The following is a 15,227-nucleotide window of genomic DNA, read 5'->3' on the forward strand; positions in this document are numbered from 1 at the left end:
TCTCTCCTTCCTCTCCCCTCCTCTCTCCCCTGTGCCTTCTCCCTTCCCTTAATCCCGGGGTTTTATGGGCTGAGCATTAAGAAAATTCGCCTGCAATTTGGGATTAGACCAACGCTCTGATTACCAAAAAGGTGAGTGCCACTTGATACCCTCCAGACTTCCCCGGGAGCCGATGGCATCATCCGGAGCTGGGAAGCAGGACCGGAGAGCCGAGCTCCGGGGGATGGGGGGGAGGGATGGAGGAGGGGGCCCAGGAGGGCTGAGAGGCGGGGGGCACATTCCTATACAGCCTGGGGCTAAAGCACCCGAATCTGCTATTCCCCCTCAGCTCACATGACAAAAATCGGTGGCATTACTAATCTGGAAAACCGGTCTTGGAAGGGGGTGGGTGGGAATGTATATATGTATATATTTGTACATATTTATTACTCTATTTATTTTTTTTTTTGCTTGTACATATCTATTCTATTTATTTTGTTACTATGTTTTTTACTTGTACATATCTATTCTATTTATTTTATTTTGTTACTATGTTTGGTTTTGTTCTCTGTCTCCCCCTTTTAGACTGTGAGCCCACTGTTGGGTAGGGACCGTCTCTAGATGTTGCCAACTTGGACTTCCCAAGCGCTCAGGCCAGTGCTCTGCACGCAGTAAGCGCCCAATAAATACGATTGATGATGATGAGTGGCTTGTGAGGGGTGTTTCGTGATCCGTAACCGATATACCCACAGATTCTGGGTGCACCTATGCAGGGAAATGTGTGCACACCTTAATATGCACCCACACAGACGCACCTTCGCAGCCACATGCACCGATTCGATCTCCCGCTGAAAAAGATCGCCCCTCCGCCCTCAGTTTCGCAGGGACTAGGAGGTGGATTGTATTTCGTTTCCTTCTTTCAGCCTAGCTGCCATCCCATTGCCTCCAGCTTTCCGACGCGAATAAAGCGCTAAATTTTGTTAGTGGTGCTACATCCAAAATCGGGAATGACCGCAGGTGCATCTCGTGGCAGCTTCTGGCCCGGGGAGTGTTTTATCTCATTTTTCCCTCTCAATTTTTCCCCGTTTCGCCCCCTTCTTTTTCTCTCTTTTCTTTTTGTGAATGGGCTGCGGCGTCTTTGTTCTGGGTAGAAGTGCCCGTGTCGCTGACTTTTGTGGACTATAGAAAGATCTTGTAAAACCTCCTTTTCTCCTTCTCGCCCCTCACCCTTCACCCCTCCTCCCCTGCCCCTTTGATTAGACGTCCCCTTATCGTCCCCCCCCCCCCAAAAAATGTAATTTCGTTGGACTGGCGGTCACTTTCTTTGAACATTAGCTCGCTTTCAGCTCCAACTTCAATTAGAAGGAGTTGATTTTGAGAGATCAACAAAAGAACCGACCAAAGCCTTATTAAAGGTCCTAAGGAGATCTCCGAATCCTTTGAGAAGCAGTTAAGGAAACAGTGTGCTCTCCATGATATTCTGTTACCGTATTTTATTCGGACTCCAAAGGAAAGTGTCTCCTGGAGGGGGGGAAAAAGAAGGGGAGGAGGGGGAGACAGGACACTCTACTTTGATGTCCAGCCCCTGCTTCTCCTGGGGCTCGTTTTAGAGTTTATCATCCTCGCCATCATCATCATCTCAGCGTCCCTTTGCTGCTTGGGTTTCTGCCGGTTATCGACGACGACGAAAGGTCGGTGATGCTGCTGATGAGCCTAAGGTGGTGATGACTTACTTGCACTTCCCAACTTGTACCTCCCAAGCGCTTAGTCCAGTGCTCTGCACACAGTAAGAGCTCAATAAATACGATTGATTGATTGACTGATGAGTTTTCGGATTTCTGTCCCCGTCGTCCGACTTTCTCCCGCTGAACATTTCCCCCCACCCACCCACCCCGGGCTGTTCTGGAGGAGAGTTAGGGGGCGGGAGTGAAGAGCGATTCTTCCAAGGGGATTAGGCTCTTCATTAATATTTATGAGAAGGTGCGACTGAAAAAAAAAAAGGCAAGAAAAAACCCAATTTGTGGCCCGGAGTTGAGGACGAAAACATTCGAGTGAGCGTCGAAGTTTCCACCCTCGGCTCTTCCTCCCTTCAAGGGCCTACTGAGAGCTCACCTCCTCCAGAAGGCCTTCCCTCCTTTCTCTCCCCCTCGCCCCCCTCCATCCCCCCCGTCTTACCTCCTTCCCTTCCCCACAGCACCTGTATATATGTATATATGTTTGTACATATTTATTACTCTATTTATTTTACTTGTACATATCTATTCTATTTATTTTATTTTGTTAATATGTTTGGTTTTGTTCTCTGTCTCCCCCTTCTAGACTGTGAGCCCACTGTTGGGTAGGGACTGTCTCTATATGTTGCCAACTTGTCCTTCCCAAGTGCTTAGTACAGTGCTCTGCACACAGTAAGCGCTCAATAAATACGATTGATTGATTGATTGATTCCGTCCGGGGGTTTGTCTCGGTGGGCCGTGGGCGTCGCCCGCCCGGGTTCCGGAGGAGCCGAGCGTCGTTACAGTCGCAGAGAAACGAGCGCTTTCCGTCGAGGGTTGGTCAATCAATCAATCAATCGTATTTATTGAGCGCTTACTGTGTACAGAGCACTGGACTAAGCGCTTGGGAAGTACAAGTTGGTAACATATAGAGACAGTCCCTACCCAACAGTGGGCTCACAGTCTAAAAGGGGGAGACAGAGAACAAAACCAAACATACTAACAAAATAAAACAAATACAATAGACAAGTAAAATAAATAGAGTAATAAGTATGTACAAACATATATAATATATACAATCAATCAATCGTGTTTATTGAGCGCTTAGCGCTTAGTACAGTGCTCTGCACATAGTAAGCGCTCAATAAATACGATTGATGATGCAGAGCACTGTACTCAGCGCTTGGGAAGTACAAGTCGGCAACATCTAGAGACAGTCCCTACCCAACAGTGAGCTCACAGTCTAAAATGGGGAGACAGAGAACAAAACCAAACATACTAACAAAATAAAATAAATAGAATAGATAGGTACAAGTAAAATAAATAAATAGTGTAATAAATAATGCACAAACATATATACATATATACAGGTGCTGTGGGGAAGGGAAGGAGGTAAGATGGGGGGATGGAGAGGGGGACGAGGGGGAGAGTTCGTGGCTCAGTGGAAAGAGCACGGCTTTGGAGTCAACGGGCATGGGTTCGAATCCCGGCTCCGCCACATAATAATAATAATAATGATGGCATTTGTTAAGCGCTTACTATGTGCAAAGCACTGTTCTAAGCGCTGGGGGGGATACAAGTTGATCAGGTTGTCCCACGTGGGGCTCACAGTCTTAATCCCCATTTTCCAGATGAGGGAACTGAGGCTCAGAGAAGTTAAGTGGCTTACCCAAGGTCACGCAGCTGACAGGTGATGGAGCCGGGATTCGAACCCATGCCCTTTGACTTCAAAGCCCGGGCTCTTTCCATTGAGCCACGCTGCTTCTCTAGCAGCACATCAATCAATCAATCGTATTTATTGAGCGCTTACTGTGTGCAGAGCACTGGACTAAGCGCTTGGGAAGTACAAGTTGGCAACATATAGAGACGGTCCCTACCCAACAGTGGGCTCACAGTCTAAAAGACCGCACATGTCTGCTGTGTGACCTTGGGCGAGTCACTTCACTTCTCGGAGTCTCAGTGACCTCATCTGTAAAATGGGGATGATGACTGTGAGCCCCACGCGGGACAATCTGATCACCTTGTATCCCCCCCACCCTCCAGCGCTTAGAACAGTGCTTGGCACATAGTAAGCGCTTAACAAATGCCATTATGGCTCAGCGGAAAGAGCCCGGGCTTTGGAGTCAGAGGTCGTGGGTTCAAATCCCAGCTCCGCCACTTGTCCGCTGTGTGACTTTGGGCAAGTCACTTCACTTCTCTGGGCCTCAGTTTCCTCATCTGTAAAATGTGGGTGAGAGCCGTGAGCCCCACGTGGGACAACCTCAGAGCCCGGGCTTTGGAGTCAGAGGTCGTGGGTTCAAATCCCAGCTCTGCCACTTGTCTGCTGTGTGACTTTTTGGGCAGGTCACTTCACTTCTCTAGGCCTCAGTTCCCTCATCTATAAAATGGGAATTAAGACTGTGAGCCCCCCGTGGGACAACCTGATCACCTTGTAACCTCCCCAGCGCCTAGAACAGTGCTTTGCACATAGTAAGCGCTTAATAAATGCCATCATCATTATTATTATTATTACCTTTCTCTGGGCCTCAGTTCCCTCATCTGTAAAATGGGGATTAAGACTGTGAGCCCCCCGTGGGACAACCTGATCACCTTGTAACCTCCCCAGCGCTTAGAACGGTGCTTTGCACATAGTAAGCGCTTAATAAATGCCATCATTATTATTATTATTATTACCTCGTATCTACCCCAGCGCTTAGAACGGTGCTTGGCACATAGTAAGCGCTTAACAAATACCCACATTATTATTATTCTTGCATTATAATAATATAACATTAATTAACATAATATAATTAACATAACATATAATATAATATAATATACTATCATATATTATCTATTATATAACATTAATATATCAATATATTATATTAATATACGATATATGATCATATAATATAATATAATACATATATTATATTTTGTAATATTAATATGTTAATATATTATATTAGTATATAATATGCTAATATAATATATTATGTGCAGTACATTATGTAATATTAATATATGAATATATTATATTGATATGTAATATATTAATATAATATATTAATATATAATATATTAATATAATATATAATGTATGAATACATTATATATTATATATAGTTGTAATTATATTGTAATGTATATATATTATATATAATATACATTATATCATATATTATATTATATAATATATAATATACAATATAATATAATATTTAACATATAATACAAAATTAATATAATATATAATTAATATAATATAATATATAATTAATATAATATAATAATATTGTATTATAATAATACAATCATATCGCCCTCCGCCGTCCGGTCCGTCCCGTCGGTGGGGAGCCCGGGGAGGGGGGGCGGGGCCTCCGTCCGCCCCGCCCTCCCTCCCTCCCTGCCTGCGCCTCGATTGGCCGAGCCGCCGTCAATCAACCCCCGCGGGGCCCCCGATTGGCTGCCGGGCCCCGTTACGCAGTCGCCCCGCGCTCACATACAAGGGCAGGGCGCTAGGAAGGTGATCAATCTTCATCAGGCTACAATTCCGATCACCTAAACTACCGAGCGGGACGAGGTAAAATCGCTTGATTGATGTAGCTCGCGAAGTCGCCGCGGCCGGGCTTTTTTCAGGGCCCCATCTCCCCGCCTCCCACCCCCCCCCCTTTCGCCATGCGTTCCCCTGGGACAATCCGTCGATCAATCGTATTTATTGAGCGCCTACTGCGTGCACAGCACTGGACTAAGCGCTTGGGAAGTCCAGGTTGGCAACATAGACAGTCCCTACCCAACTGTGGTCTAAAAGCCGGCGGAATAAAAAGTTCAAAGTGGGAAAGGGAGGCCGGCCGAGGCCGGGGGTGGGGGGAAGGAAAGGAAAGAAAATATGTTGCCCACTTGGACTTCCCAAGCGCTTAGTACAGTGCTCTGCACACAGGCAGCGCTCAATAAATAAGATTGATTGATTGATTGATTGATTGGTTGAAAGGGCGGCCGGCTGAGGCCGGGGGTGGGGGGAGGAAAGGAAAGAAAATATGTTGCCTTCTTGGACTTCCCAAGCGCTTAGTACAGTGCTCTGCACACAGTAAGCGCTTAATAAATACGACTGATTGATTGATTGATTGATTGATTGAAAGGGCGGCCGGCTGGGGCCGGGGGTGGGGGGAAGAAAGGAAAGAAAGTATGTTGCCAATTTGGACTTCCCAAGCGCTTAGTACAGTGCTGTGCACACAGTAAGCGCTCAATAAATACGACCGATTGATTAATCGATTGAGAGGGCGGCCGGCTGAGGCCGGGGGTGGGGGGAGGAAAGGAAAGAATGTTGCCAACTTGGACTTCCCAAGCGCTTAGTCCAGCGCTCTGCACCCAGTCAGCGCTCAATAAATACGATTGATTGATTGACTGATTGGAAAAAAGTTCGTTCGGTTGCCCCACTCCCCCTCGCCCGTCCGCGCCTTGCAGGTCCCGGAGGCCCGAGCCGCGTCCATGTGCCCGCCTTACCTGGCCGCCGGTCCCAGGAGCTGAGCGCAGGTAAGGAGGAGAGGCGGGAGCCGGGAATGGGAGCCGGGAATGGGAGCCGGGACGAGGGAGGGAGGGAGGGAGGGAAGGAGAGAGGGAGGGGAGCGCCTCCCTGCCGCCGCCTCGGCTTCCCGGTGTCGCTCCCCGTTGGGGCGACGGCCGCAGCCTCTCCGCCTGGTCCCCTCCACCCTGGAGGGTCAATCGTATTTATTGAGCGCTTACTGTGTGCAGAGCACTGGACTAAGCGCTTGGGAGGTCCCGGCCCCTCTTACCTCCGTCCCCGGGCACGGGGGGACTCGGCGAGGACTTGGTGGCCGGGTGGGGGGGACTCTCCCACTCAGGACGTCGGCCCCCGGGCCTGGCACCTTGGGCGGCTTGTCCCCTGCCCCCCGCGGGGCCCGGGCCTCGCCTCGCCTTTCCGGGCTTGGTGGCCCTCCCCGGGACCCTGGAAGTCGGTGGGGCGGGGATGGCGACGAGTTGCACTTCGGGGAAGCCCGAGGCCCAGGCCTCTCCCTCCTCCTCCTCCTCGCCCTCCCTGGGCTGAACCCGGCCCGGGACTCCCCTTCCTGGGGCCGCAGGCCCTCCTGAACTCGCACTCCCAACACACCGACTCACACACTTAAATACAGACACGCTACACACACCCAAATTCAGACACACTAACTCACACTCACTACACGATCCGCGGGCACGGTCACTCGGGCCCGGTGGACCCACCCGCAGACACACCGACTCACACTCAGCGGGTGCACCCGCAGACCCACCAACTCACACTCAATGCCGCATTTATTCGATCGTATTCATTGAGCGCTTACTGTGTGCAGGGCCCTGGACTAAGCGCTTGGCCCCCAGGCACACAGCACCTTGCATTCGTCCCCTCAAACCCCAGATGCGGGCAAACGCATACATACACAGAAAGGCTGGCAAACACACACATACACGCAAACACATACATACACAGAAAGGCTGGCCAACACGCACATACACGCAAACACATACATACACAGAAAGGCTGGCAAACACACACATACACGCAAACACATACATACACAGAAAGGCTGGCAAACACACATACACACAAACACATACATACACAGAAAGGCTGGCAAACACACACATGCACGCAAACACATACATACACAGAAAGGCTGGCCAACACACACATACACGCAAACACATACATACACAGAAAGGCTGGCAAACACACACATACACAGACAGACGGAGAGACACCCCGGTGTCCTAGAGGCCCGGGAGCCGGTCCGGAGTTGGGGGCGATCATGGGCCTCGGCTCGGGAAGGTGGAAGAGGCCTCGGGCCCCGAGCTGGGGGATCCAGAGAGGAGCTGGAGCCGGGGAATGGGTGGGGGCGGGTGCCCAGAATGAATCCCTGACTCCCGGGGTGTGGGTGGTTGTTTTTGAAACCCAACAACAATAACCCCCTCCCCGGATTCCGGCTCGGTCCGCGGCCGGGTGAGGTTTTCCCGGTTAGAAGAAGAAGTGTAGTTTCCCAGGCTGTTTATTTATTTTTTTGCCCCTTCACGGCGCTCCAACCAGGGCCTTGCTCTCCCGGAGATCCCCATTTCCAGAGGCCCAGCGCCGGTCAGTGACGGCCCGTTTTCTCGCCTCCCACCCCCCGCCATCCTCCTTTCCCCCCCTCCCCAGGGGGTTCCGGGCCTTTCTCGCCTTCTCGGAAGCGAGGGGAGAACTCGGAAAAGTTTTTGTTGAGTTTTGTTTAGGGGAAGAAGGCGGCCTGTGCCGGCTTGAGGCCTAGGGCCTAGTGTTGCGGGCAGAGGCGGGAAGTAAGTGGGTGTTCGGGATCCGAAGGCCCCCAAGGCGGTTGCCCCGCTCTCCGGCCCCGGGGGTGCCCGGCTGGGTGCCCCCCGGATGCCCGCCCCGCAGCAGGTTTGGCGTGTCTTGTGTCTCCAGGGTTTCCGGGCCCCATCCACCCAGCGTCGCCTGCCTGCCCCTCGTGCCCCGGACGGCGCCGTGGGAGGCCGGTGCCCCCCTGGATCCTTCGGGCCGCCCGCACCCGCCCGTTAGCATGATGTCTTACCTCAAACAGCCCCCCTACGGCATGAACGGGCTGGGGCTGGCCGGGCCCGCCATGGACCTGCTGCACCCCTCGGTGGGCTACCCGGGTGAGCACCCTCGACCCCCCCCCGGGACCCTCCCCTCTGCCCACTGGAGCCCATGCAGGTGGTTGTTGGCGGCAGGGGATCCCTCCTCCTAGGCCCCACTCCTGCCCCTGTTGTTTACGCTGACGCTGGCAGATCCTCCCCGCTCATTTCTGTCTGACACGGAGTTGAGATCGGACCGGGGCCCTCCCTTGCCCCTTCTGCCCGTCCTTGAGTTGGTCCTGGGGCTCGGGGTTGGGGGCCGGGCCGCCCCTCCCTCCCGTTTGCCCGACACCCTCGCTGGAGATTCATTCCCTCCTGCCGTGGGCCTGTTCCGGGCCGCCGGGCCTGCTGTTGGACTTTTTTTTTTTATTGCATTTTTCGATTTTTGACCCACCCCCCAAACCTGACCGGGTTTCATTCGGGGTTTGGACTCAGGAAGCCCAAGGGCTCCCAGCCGGACGGATTCAGTGGTCGCTCGCCCACCAACCACATCCACCCGACCCCCACCCCTTCCCCGCAATCCCTTCTTCCCCCAATTCTCTCCCTCCCCACCCGATTTTCTCTTTCCCCCGATTCCTTCTTCTCTCCCCTCCCGCAATCCTCTCTTCTTCCCCAATTCTCTCCCTCCCCCCGATTTTCTCTTTCCCCCGATTCCTTCTTCTCTCCCCTCCCGCAATCCTTTCTTCTTCCCCAATTCTCTCCCTCCCCCCGATTTTCTTTTCCCCAATTCCTTCTTCTCTCCCCTCCCGCAGTCCTCTCTTCTTCCCAATTCTCTCTTCTCTTCTTCTCACCCAGTTCGTTCATTCAATCGTATTTATTGAGCAATTACTGTGTGCGGAGCACCGTACTAAAAGTGCTTGGGAAGTACAAGTCGGCAACATATAGAAACGGTTCCCTTTCCCCCTCCGTCCCCACTCTCACTTCTCTCCCTCCCCCCGATTTTCTCTTTCCCCCGATTCCTTCTTCTCTCCCCTCCGGCAACCCTCTCTTCTTCCCCAATTCTCTCCCTCCACCCCCCGATTTTCTCTTTCCCCCCGATTCCTTCTTCTCTCCCCTCCTGCAATCCTCTCTTCTTCCCCAATTCCCTCTTCTCCCTCGCCGCAATCCTCTCTTCCTCCCAATTCTCTCTTCTCTTCTTCTCACCCAGTTCGTTCATTCAATTGTATTTATTGAGCAATTACTGTGCGCAGAGCACCGTACTAAAAGTGCTCGGGAAGTACAAGTCAGCAACATATAGAAACGGTCCCCTTTCCCCCTCCGTCCCCACTCTCACTTCTCTCCCTCCCCCCCGATTTTCTCTTTTCCCCCGATTCCTTTTTCTCTCCCCTCCCGCAATCCTCTCTTCTTCCCCAATTCTCTCCCTCCCCGCCGATTTTCTCTTTCCCCCGATTCCTTCTCTCCCCTCCCGCAATCCTCTCTCCCTCCCAATTCTCTCTTCTCTTCTTCTCACCCAGTTCGTTCATTCAGTCATATTTATTGAGCAATTACCGTGTGCGGAGCACCGTACTAAAAGTGCTTGGGAAGTACAAGTCGGCAACCTATAGAAACGGTCCCCTTTCCCCCTCCGTCCCCACTCTCACTTCTCTCCCTCCCCCCCGATTTTCTCTTTTCCCCAATTCCTTTTTCTCTCCCCTCCCGCAATCCTTCTTCCCCAATTCTCTCCCTCCCCCCCGATTTTCTCTTTTCCCCGATTCCTTCTTCTCTCCCCTCCCGCAATCCTCTCTTCTTCCCCAATTCTCTCTTCTCCCTCGCCGCAATCCTCTCTTCCTTCCAATTCCCTCTTCTTCTCACCCAGTTCGTTCATTCAATCGTATTTATTGAGCGCTTACTGTGTGCAGAGCACCGTACTAAGCGCTTGGGAAGTACAAGTCGGCAACATATAGAAACGGTCCCCTTTCCCCCTCCCTCCCCACTCTCACTTCTCTCCGTCCACCCCGATTTTCTCTTTCCCCCAATTCCTTCTTCTCTCCCCTCCCGCAATCCTCTCTTCTTCCCCAATCATCTCCCTCCCCGCAGATTTTCTCTTTCCCCCGATTCCTTCTTCTCTCCCCTCCCGCCATCCTCTCTTCTTCCCCAATCCTCTCCCTCCCCGCCGATTTTCTCTTTCCCCCGATTCCTCCTTCTCTCCCCTCCCGCAACCCTCTCTTCTTCCCCAATTCCCTCTTCTCCCTCGCCGCAATCCTCTCTTCTCTCCCTCCCAATTCTCCCTTCTCTTCCTCTCGCCCAGTTCGTTCATTCAGTCGTATTTATTGAGCAATTACTGCGTGCAGAGCACCGCACTAAGTGCTTGGGCCGCAATCCTCTCTTCTCTCCCTCCCAATTCTCCCTTCTCTTCCTCTCACCCAGTTCGTTCATTCAATCGTATTTATTGAGCAATTACTGCGTGCAGAGCACCGCACTAAGTGCTTGGGCCGCAATCCTCTCTTCTCTCCCTCCCAATTCTCCCTTCTCTTCCTCTCGCCCAGTTCGTTCATTCAGTCGTATTTATTGAGCAACTACTGCGTGCAGAGCACCGAACTAAGTGCTTGGGCCGCAATCCTCTCTTCTCTCCCTCCCAATGCTCTCTTCTCTTCCTCTTGCCCAGTTCGTTCATTCAGTCGTATTTATGGAGCAATTACTGTGTGCAGAGCACCGCACTAAGTGCTTGGGCCGCAATCCTCTCTTCTCTCCCTCCCAATTCTCTCTTCTCACCCAGTTCATTCAGTGGTATTTTATTGAGCAATTACCGGGTGCAGAGCACCGTACTAAGTGCTTGGGAAGTACAAGTCGCAACATATGGAAACGGTCCCCTTTTTCGCCCTCCCTCCCCACTCTCACTTCTCTCCTCCCCCAAGCCTCTCTCCCCTGGCCCCCTCCTCCGCCCCTGTGCCCGCATCTGTCTGTCTCCGTGTTCTCTAGGTGTAGCCCCTTATTGCCCCGCCTTCCCGGGCCGGTCCCGCCCTTGGGTGTGTGGTGGGTTAATTAATGGCCTTGTGCGATTTTCCCCGTGTGCCCCCCGACCCCCTTGCCCTGCCCGCCCCCCAGCCACCCCTCGGAAGCAGCGTCGGGAGCGCACCACCTTCACCCGCTCGCAGCTGGACGTGCTGGAGGCGCTTTTCGCCAAGACGCGCTATCCGGACATCTTCATGAGGGAAGAGGTGGCGCTCAAAATCAACCTGCCCGAATCCAGAGTCCAGGTTCGTCCGCTCGGGCCTGGGGACCAAGGAGAGGGAGATGCTGGAGGAGGGGGGGGGGGTGTGTGCTTGCGGGACCCGCCTTCGGGGGGCGCTCTCTCGGCCACCCGGGCCCCCTCGTGAGCGCCCAATAAACTCGCTCGGTGATTGGTTGGCTCGTTGGTTCCCGGCGCGGGACGGAGCCCCCTTGGCGGGCTGCTCGCTGGCGCCCCCTGGCGCCGAGGCGGGGGGCGGCCCCGGGCTCAGGCCCCCTTCCCCAACCCCTCAATCAATCAATCGCATTTATTGAGCGCTTACTGTGTGCAGAGCACTGCACTAAGCGCTTGGGAAGTACAAGTCGGCGACATAGACGGTCCCTACCCAACAGCGGGCTCACGGTCTAGAAGGGGGAGACAGAGAACGAAACCAAACGTACTAACAAAATAAAATATGTACAAACATATATGCAGGTGCCGTGGGGAAGGGAAGGAGGTAAGATGGGGGCGATGGAGAGGGGGACGAGGGGGAGAGGAAGGAAGGGGCTCAGTCTGGGAAGGCTTCCTGGAGGGGGTGAGCTCTCAGCAGGGCCTTGAAGGGAGGAAGAGAGCCAGCTTGGCGGATGGGCAGAGGGAGGGCATTCCGGGCCCGGGGGATGACGTGGGCAGGGGGTCGACGACGGGACAGGCGAGAACGAGGCCTAACGGTGAGGAGATTAGCGGCAGAGGGTGCGGGGTGGGCCGTCGGAAGGGCTGGCCCCTCTAGGACGGGGCACACTTTTTTCCCCGGTCTCTGAAGCCGCCCCTTCCCGGGCCCAGCTGGAGGGGCCCGAGGAGCCCATTGGGGCGACGCCTCCCTTTTTGTCCGTGGATCCCCCCCCCACGACGGACGTGGACCCCGACCATCCGTCGACTGCTCATTTTGGGGGCGGGGGAAGCCCACCGCGCGGCCCACCTTGTTCTCCCCGGCCTCGGCGGGAGCCCAAGTCGGAGACACTCTGCCCCGTCGAGGGGGGGGGGGTCTGCGAAGGGAGGCCTCCTTTTAGAGTGTGAGCCCACTGTGGGGTAGGGACTGTCTCTCTATGTTGCCATCTTGTACTTCCCAAGCGCTTAGTACAGTGCTCTGCACACAGTAAGCGCTCAATAGATACGAATGAGTGGGGGGACCCCCGTGGGAAGAGTCCGCTCCATCGCCTTGCACGTCGCTCTGCGCTCCTCCCGTCTCCCCGGGTCGTTGGGTAGGGACCGTCTCTAGATGTTGCCAACTTGTACTTCCCCAGCGCTTAGTACAGTGCCCTGCACACAGTAAGCGCTCAATAAATACGAATGAGTGGGGGGACCCCCGTGGGAAGAGTCCGCTCCATCGCCTTGCACGTCGCTCTGCGCTCCTCCCGTCTCCCCGGGTCGTTGGGTGGGGACCGTCTCTAGATGTTGCCAACTTGTACTTCCCCAGCGCTTAGTACAGTGCCCTGCACACAGTAAGCGCTCAATAAACACGACTGATTGATCAGGAGGGCCTGACGGTCGCCCCCTCGGTCCCCCCCGTCCAGGTCTGGTTCAAGAACCGGCGGGCCAAATGCCGCCAGCAGCAGCAGCAGCAGCAGCAGCAGGGCGGGAGCGGGAGCGGCGCCAAGAGCCGCCCGTCCAAGAAGAAGGCCTCGCCGGCGCGGGACAGCTCGGGCTCCGACAGCAGCGGCCAGTTCACTCCCCCGGCCGTGTCCAGCTCGGCCTCGTCCTCCAGCTCGGGCTCCGCGGCGTCGGGGAACCCGGCGGGGCTGGGGCCCAATCCTGCGGCCGTCGTGGCGGCGGTGGCGTCGGGGGGCGGCTCGGGGGCGTCGTCCATCTGGAGCCCGGCCTCCATCTCGCCCGGCTCGGCGCCGCCGTCCGTGTCGGTGCCGGAGCCCAACGCGTCGTGCAGCATGCAGCGCTCGGTGGTGGCGTCGGCCTCCCCCTACCCCATGGCCTACGGCCAGGGCGGCGGCTACGGTCAGGCCTACCCTGGGCCTCCCTCCTCTTCCTACTTCAGCGGCGTGGACTGCGGCTCCTACTTGGCGCCCATGCACTCCCACTCTCACCCGCACCCTCACCCTCACCCTCACCAGCTGAGCCCCATGGCTCCCTCGTCCATGGCGGCCCCCGCGCCCCCTCCCCACCACCCCCTGAGCCAGTCCTCCGGCCACCACCACCACCACCACCACCACCACCACCACCAGGCCTACGGCGCCGCCGCCGCCTCCCTGCCCTTCAACTCCCCCGACTGCCTGGACTACAAGGAGCCCGGGGCCGCCGCCGCTGCCGCCGCCGCCGCCGCCGCCTGGAAACTCAACTTCAACTCCCCCGACTGTCTGGACTACAAGGACCAGGCCTCCTGGAGGTTCCAGGTCTTGTGAGAGCCGGGAGCCGACCGGGCGGGACCAGGAAAGCACGAAAATCCCTGCCGACCTCCATCACTTCTTCCCCCCCTTGCTGCCGCTGCTGCTGTACCACCACCACCACCACCACCACCTCAATCAACCAATCGTATTTATTGAGCGCTTACTGTGTGCAGAGCACTGGACTAAGCGCTTGGGAAGTACAAGTCGGCACCTCCTCTTCCTTTACTCTCTCCAGGACTGAGGATGAGAATTGCTCCAAAAGTGACCCCGGATCCTCCTCCTCCTCCCCACCTCCCGTTGCACAACCGAGCGGATATATACGTGCGTATATCTATATGTCTGGATATAAGTGTATAAGTGCGTATACGTATGCAGGAGGTGCTTCGAAAGGGATGTCCCGGTGCAGCTGTTGCTTCACTCACCTGTTACCTGCTGGGCAGGAGTTGTGGCCGCCGCCGCTCCCTCCCCATCACCCCCCTCCTCCGTGTACCCTTCACCGTGATAAAAACGCTCGCAGGGGAGAGCGGCCCGGATTTCTGCCAGTTTATTTATTCTCTCCGGACACTGGGATTACTTACTCCTCGTGCGGTTGCTACGGAACGAAGAGGCCGCGACGCAACTCCATCCCAAAAAGAAAAAAGGAAAAAAAAAAAGCAACCACTACCCGGACTTTTTCCGCCTCCCCACACTGGCTTCAATCCCAATTCCCGGCTCCTGCTCCCGCCCGGCCGCGGGTGTGTCCGGGCACCGAGGGGCAGCCAGCTCCGGGCCTCGCCGTTTTAGCCCCCGTTGAATTTTCCCAGCCTTCTGCCGCAGGGAAGCGGCGGGAATGATGTAAATATTCAGGTCCGTTCCAGGGACCGTTTATCGTTTCTAGTTGATGGATTGGATTGAGCGGACCTCGAGTCTAACGCACGGGAAGCAAACCGTAAAAAAAAAAAAATCTATAAACTCGACAACAAAAATGATTCCTCTGCCCCTTCCCCCATGTGGTAGCGCTTTCCGGTCTCCAGTAATTACAAAACGACCACTTCTTCCTTCCTTTCTTCCCCCCCTCTTCCATCCCCGTGTATTTATTTAAAAAAAAAAATCAATCGGTTTTAGGGAAACAGGGTAGGGAAAACGGGCGGTACGGTGTGGTGCCGGGGGGAAAAAAACCCATCAATGTCAGGGGAAGGAAATTAATCTGGAAAGCAGAAAGGGACAGGAAAGTGGAATGGATCGGATCAGGCTGGCGGGGGGGCTTTTTCAAACCAAAAACAAAACTCAAAACCAAAAAAAAAAGGGGGAAAAATCCCAACCACGAGCATCTAGAACCCAGCCTTCAGCTCCACTTCCTATCTTTTTTTTTTTTTTTTAGAAACCTGTTTGTCTAGTGAGTTTTTAGTGAAC

General features: G+C 54.4%; 1 protein-coding gene across 1 annotated transcript; it reads left to right on the forward strand.

Moving 5' to 3' along the window:
- Nucleotides 1–6,133: 6,133 nt before the first annotated feature.
- Nucleotides 6,134–13,850, forward strand: OTX1 (orthodenticle homeobox 1). Its single transcript, XM_038751750.1, has 4 exons — nucleotides 6,134–6,206; nucleotides 8,122–8,333; nucleotides 11,337–11,488; nucleotides 13,011–13,850. Exons 2-4 carry the CDS (start codon nucleotides 8,237–8,239, stop codon nucleotides 13,848–13,850), a joined length of 1,089 nt encoding a protein of 362 aa, XP_038607678.1. The 5' UTR covers nucleotides 6,134–6,206; nucleotides 8,122–8,236.
- The last annotated feature ends 1,377 nt before the right edge of the window (nucleotides 13,851–15,227 follow it).

The sequence above is a fragment of the Tachyglossus aculeatus genome, chromosome 9 (genome assembly GCF_015852505.1).
Source record: "Tachyglossus aculeatus isolate mTacAcu1 chromosome 9, mTacAcu1.pri, whole genome shotgun sequence".
Lineage (NCBI taxonomy): Eukaryota > Metazoa > Chordata > Mammalia > Monotremata > Tachyglossidae > Tachyglossus > Tachyglossus aculeatus.